The following is a 6,000-nucleotide window of genomic DNA, read 5'->3' as shown; positions in this document are numbered from 1 at the left end:
TTTCCAAAGTGGGACATATCTACTGTCAGGGGAGACAGGGACAAGCAGTGCTCAAGAAACTCCATTAAACACAGAAGGCGGGCATTAGGTACTTTTAGCTATAAATAACATGATAGTCTTTAAAAAAGACTGAAAGAGGAATGCTTTATTAGCTTTAACACATGCATTAGTGGTACTGCCTCACTGGGTCTGTAGGTCAGATAGTCATGTGTCCCATGTGATGTTCTGAAGACTCCAGTTTAGAAGGTGTCACCGTGACACCCCTCCCCCATTTGTATCCCACAAACCCTGTCCCACTGGCCCAATATACAGCATGATGTACTGTGAACACTCCCAGAATGTGTTTAAAAAGTATTCCTGGGGCGGCTAGGTGGCTCAGTTGGTTGAGCGTCCAACTCTTGATTTTGGCTCAGGTCATGATCCCAGGGTCATGAGATCGAGCCGCTTGGAATTCTCTCTCTGCTCCTTGCTCTCTGCCCCTCTCCCCTAGTGTGCACTCTTCCTCTCTCAAAATGAATAAATAAACATTAAAAAAAGTATTCCTGCAAAGACACCACAGATTGAAGATAATGCTAACTGCATAAACCCAAGGAAACCACAGGGCTGACGTTTCTCCTATGCCTGGCAAAAACTTTTCGTCAGCCATATTACAGGGGTGAGAGGAGGCAGGCCAATCACCATCTTATTTAAGCTGACAGGGAACAAGCCTAAAACATTTCCAGGTTTGAAAAATCATCTTTGGATTTGAAGACCAAATGGGTTGTAGATTGTGCTTAGGATAGAGCCTGGCACACAATAAGGACTATGTGTGTTAGGTATCATCACCATAGACTAGATAAATATGAGGAATAATAAAAAGAAGTACATATTGGTGAGAACCCCAAGAATTTCCTACTTTCCTAGGAAGAGACTGATTGTTCTGTAGCCATGGTAACAAGTAGCTACCCAACCAGGTGTAAACCCATTAAATGGATCCAAGACAACTTGCCTCGGTGAACATGCTTTGACAAGCCAACCAAGGACTCCCCTTAGCTTCTGAAATCCAGCAAATCAGGAAGGATTCACTCTGGTAAATACACCTGTGAATGCTACATGTCAACTCACCCCAAAGATCCACCAGTCCCTGAACCCCATGCTCCCCCACATCCCTGTCTACATGAGATCATCAGTCTGCTCTTCTCAGAGAGATGGTGGTAGACCAGTTCTTCACTACACTAAGCAATGCGCTCGGCTTTGTGTTTAAGTTTAGATATTGATAGTCACACCTTCTTTGACTTTTGGATTGTGCTTCAGTATTTTATTTTAACTCCAGCAGAATTGTATCACTAACATTTGGGGGCCACTTTGGGGACCTGTTTCCCCACTCTTCTCCTGGATCATATCTCCACTGCACAAGGACACATGGTACTTATTCCCCAAATGCTCTCAATGTTTGATTTTCTCCATATGCTCTGAGTAGGACAGACATTTCATAGATACAGAAATCCTCGGACTTGAAGGTCACAGGCTATGTCAGAGGCAAATCCAACAGCCGAGATATATTGGACACACAAGAATAACTACCAATGAGGGCTTTGTGAGAATCAGAAATCATATTCCATCTCCGAGAGGGAAGTCCTGGGCACAGCTTTCAATGTTCCTCCATCAGAATGCGTGTGGGTGGGGAGGGTTTTCGCATCTTCAGTTTTTCCACCAATACCGGTCATCTTCATCAAAAGAATACCAACCATCCCCAATTACAATGTGTGGCTTGAGTAGCTGCACCTCCTTCAGTAGCTTCCTTATTTGAGGAGGATATTGCCATTTCCACAGCCTGGTGAGGCAGAAGGGGGACATGTCACTCTGGGAATTTGCTTTTTTTTTTTTTTTTTTAAGTTTATTTTCAGAGAGACAGAGACAGTATGAATGGGGGAAAGGGCTGAGAGAGATGGGGAGAATCCCAAGAACCCACAGCTGACAGCGCAGACCCTGACATGGGGCTCAAACTCATGAACCCTCAGATCGTGACCTGAAGTGAAACCAAGAGTCAGTCACTTAACTGACTGAGCCATTCAGGCACTCCAGGGAATTTGTTTCTGACCCTTCTTTCTTTAAAGTTCCCGGAAACCCCACCAAGGATTTGAAACCTCTTTTTGTACTCTTGAGGAGAAACAGAAGGTTCCCCATAGAACAAGAGTAAACCCCTACGTGGAAAGGCACTCTTCAATGTGTTAGATGCTACACTGAGCTTTTAGAGACATCTGCCCTTTGCCATGATCCTAAGAGTCAGGCATGATTATTCATCCATCCATCCACAAACTCCTTGAGAACCTATTATGAGCCAGGTCCTATTATAGGGCTTGGGGACATAGTAATGAACAAAGCAAAGTCCCCACCCTTGTGAAGCTTGTATCTTCTAGGACAGGAGAGAGAAATAGGTGGTCAAATAGATACGGAGCAGCTTCCCCACTGTGCAGATAGGGAAGCAAGTTCCTGAAATGTCCATTAGGAAAATCTAGGTCTGGCTCTTTTATGCTAAGTCCCAAGGTCACAAGCTGAGCTTGTCCAAGCCTACACTACTACTACTTTTTTTTTTTCCTTAAGTTTATTTATTTGTTTAATTTTGATTGGAGCATTGAGTCCATTGACGTTTAGAGTGAGTACTGAAAGATATGAATTTATTGCCATTATGTTGCCTGTAGAGTTGGAGTTTCTGGTGGTGTTTTCTGATCCTTTCTAGTCTTTGTTGCTTTTGGTCTTTCACTCTTTCCCTCTTTCTCGCTCTCTCTCTTTCATCTTTTTTCCCTTCAGAGAGTCCCCCTTAAAATTTCTTGCAAGGCTGGTTTAGTGCTCATGAACTCCTTTAATTTTTATTTGTCTGGGAAACTTTTTATCTCTCCTTCTATTTTGAATGACAGCCTTTCTGGATAAAGAATTCTTGGCTGCATATTTTTCTGATTCAGCACGTTGAATATATCCTGCCACTCCTTTCTGACCTGCCAAGTTTCTGTGGATAGGTCTGCTGCAAGCCTGATCTGTCTTCCTTGCAGGTTAAGGACTTTTTTTCCCTTGCTGCTTTCACGATTCTTTCCTTGACTGAGTATTTTGTGAATTTGACTATGATATGCCTTGTTGATGGTTGGTTTTTGTTCAGTCTAATGGGAGTCCTCTGTGCTTCCTGGATTTTGAGGTCTGTGTCTTTCCCCAGGTTAGGAAAGTTTTCTGCTATGATTTGCTCAGATAACCCTTCTACCCCTATTTCTCTCTCTTCCTCTTCTGGGACCCCTATGATTCTGATGTTGTTCCTTTTTAATGAGTAACTGATTTCTCTAATTCTTAAATCGTGCTCTTTTGCCTTCATCTCCATCTTTCTTTCTGCTTCCTTATTCTCCCTAAGTTTGTCCTCTGTTGCTGATTCTCTGTTCTGCCACATCCATCCTTGCCGCCGTGGCACCCATTCAAGATTGCAGCTCAGTTATAGCATTTATTTCATCCTGACTAGATTTTATCTCCTCTGAAAGGGATTTTAATGTGTTTTCAACCCAACTAGTACTCTTATTATTGTGATTCTAATCCAGAATCTGTGATTCTATCTGATTCTGGTTCAGACATCTTGCTTGTATCTGTGTTAAACTCCTGGCTGTCATTTCTTCCTGTTCTTTCTTTTGGTGAATTCCTTCATTTCATCATTTTGAAGAAAGAAAAGGAATTAATAAGGTAAAAAAATTAAAAACAACACACAAAAAAATCAAATAAAGGAGGCTTAGATCCTAGGTGTGTTCTGGTCTGGTTGTTGAAAGGAGCTTGATAGATTAGAGAAAAAAGGGAAAGATAAGAAAATTAAAAAAAAAGAAAATATTTGAAAATTTGAAAAAATGTATACAATGGGGGTGCCTGGGTGGCTCAGTTAAGCGTCCAACTTCAGTTCAGATCATGATCTCACAGTTCATGTGTTTGAGCCCTGCATCAGGCTCTGTGCTGACAGCTTGGAGTCTGGAGCCTGCTTCTGATTCTGTGACTCCCTCTCTCTCTCTGCCCCTCCCCTGCTCATGCTCTGTCTCTGTCTCTCAAAAATAAATGTGAAAAAAAAATTAAAAAAAAGAAAAAATGTATACAATGAAAGAGAATAAAATAAAATTATGGAAGTAAAAAAACAATTTGAAAATTTTACAAAAAAGTAAAAATATAGTAGAAAAGTTAAAGAAAAACTATTTTTAATAGAAATGGAAAATAAAAATAAATTTTTTCTCTTTCTGTATTGAGGAATAAGAAAAGAAAACAAAATTGAATAGATGGACCAGCAAACAGACTGAAATACGATTGAAATTACATCGGTTTCCCCTAGACGTTGAACTGTGAAGCACTTTGTAGTCCATAAACTAAGCAGGTGGAGAGACTAGTGTTGTTCCTGAAGAGCGCGGTTGGCAGTTGGATGGGGCTTAGTGTAACGGCTCGGTTCTCCACTAGATGGCGCTGCTTAGCTTACTGGGGTAGATGTTGCGGCGCACCTAGGCGTGTGCGCACATGCGCGGAGGGGCAAAAATGGCGTCACCCAGGTAGCGGGTCTCTTGTATCAGAACTCTGTCCTCTCCGGCCAGCAATGGCGCACTCATCCTCTGTGTCTGGCTTCCGTCCACTCCCCGCTTCCACACTGTCCGTTAGCAAGCTGTCAGGTTGCCAGGCAGCTCCTCCCTCCTGAATTTTATCTCAGACGCAGCTGTTTCCCGCCGGTCACTTCTGAGGGACTGCGGCTTTGTCCCCGCTCAGACCTTCTGCGGGAGGGTCTCACCTGCCGGCCGCCCCGGGAACGTTCTGGAGACTGTGCTGCTGCCAACGCCCATAGACCGCAGCCGGGTGCCAGCCCGCCCCAGAAAAAGTTCACGCGGGCGTGTAGCAGCAGCGTTTCGGTGATTCTGGAAAACCACAGCTCACATCTGGCGCCAGGCGTCACCCCCCAACGGCCCTGTTCCAGCACCAGCGAATGTGGTTGTTCTGCAGGATCCGCTGGGACCTTTGCCCCTGGGGATCCCTCCCAGAAGGGGAACCGCCTCCCGTGTGGCCCGAGGACCTCGCTCTCTGCTCCTGGGGATTCGCCCCTCCCATCAGAGCTCCACCAGGTATGCAGCTGCGGAGCTTTGGACTCTGCGCTCCCCCTGTTTACAGAGTTTAATGGAATTTAAACCCTCTCCTTCTCCTTTCTCCCTTTTTTGTTCAGTCCCTTGCGCACACTTTCTTTTCTCTCCAGCCGCCTTCGGGCGTTGGGGGTGGGGGGATGCTTCCTGTAGTCTTCCCCCGACTCCGTCCTCTCTCCGCAAGCACAAACAGCTCCCTGCCCTCGGTGACTTTCTCCCCCAGTTCAGCTCTCCACGCCGCGTACCTGTTGAATTCTGTGGTTCAGGCTGTGCAGATTGTTGTGTTAATCCTCAGATCAGTTTGCTAGGTGTGCAGGATGTTTCAGTGTTGATCTGGCTGTATTTCAGGGCTGCACAAAAACCTTCCATGCTGTTCCGCCATCTTGGCCCCCTCCAAGGCTACACTGCTTCCTGAGTAACTGATACAAGTATGCTCTTTTCCAACCCAGTCTTCAGCCTTTTCTGCTCATTTGCTGAAAAGATCCCTGTAACAGTTCCTGCCCTTGTGGAGATTTCCAAATCCACTCCGCCAAGCCTGTCAATCTTCCCCCTCAGATCCCACACGATAAGCCTTGTGTTCTTTCTGGTTACACCCATATGCCAACACGTGACCCCTGCATAAACCCAGCCACTGCAATCTGGGCCATTACAGGAACCGACCGGTTCTCAGTTGGGCAGTTTTCTATCGATATAAATATAGGACAACCAGCCTCAATGGGTTGTCCATCTTAACTGTTTTTCAGTGTATATTTCGGTGGCATTAAACTACACCCACACTGTTGTGCAGCCATCCCCACATGTAGCTTCGTAACTTTTCATCTTCCCCAGCTACAACCCCATGCCCGTTAAACACCAACTTCCCATCCATCTCCCCCAGCCTCTAGCACCA

General features: G+C 45.0%; 1 protein-coding gene across 1 annotated transcript in view; it reads right to left on the bottom strand.

Moving 5' to 3' along the window:
* Positions 1 to 1,295: 1,295 nt before the first annotated feature.
* NLRP5 (NLR family pyrin domain containing 5) overlaps positions 1,296 to 6,000 on the bottom strand; it is a 54,065-nt gene continuing 49,360 nt past the window's right edge. The window contains exon 14 of the mRNA XM_030297389.1: positions 1,296 to 1,813. Coding sequence (XP_030153249.1) covers positions 1,681 to 1,813 — 133 coding nt within the window. The 3' untranslated portion in view covers positions 1,296 to 1,680. The remainder of the gene's footprint in view (positions 1,814 to 6,000) is intronic.

Source organism: Lynx canadensis, chromosome E2 (genome assembly GCF_007474595.2).
Source record: "Lynx canadensis isolate LIC74 chromosome E2, mLynCan4.pri.v2, whole genome shotgun sequence".
Classification (NCBI taxonomy): Eukaryota; Metazoa; Chordata; class Mammalia; order Carnivora; family Felidae; genus Lynx; species Lynx canadensis.
This window is presented reverse-complemented; position numbering and strand designations above follow the sequence as displayed.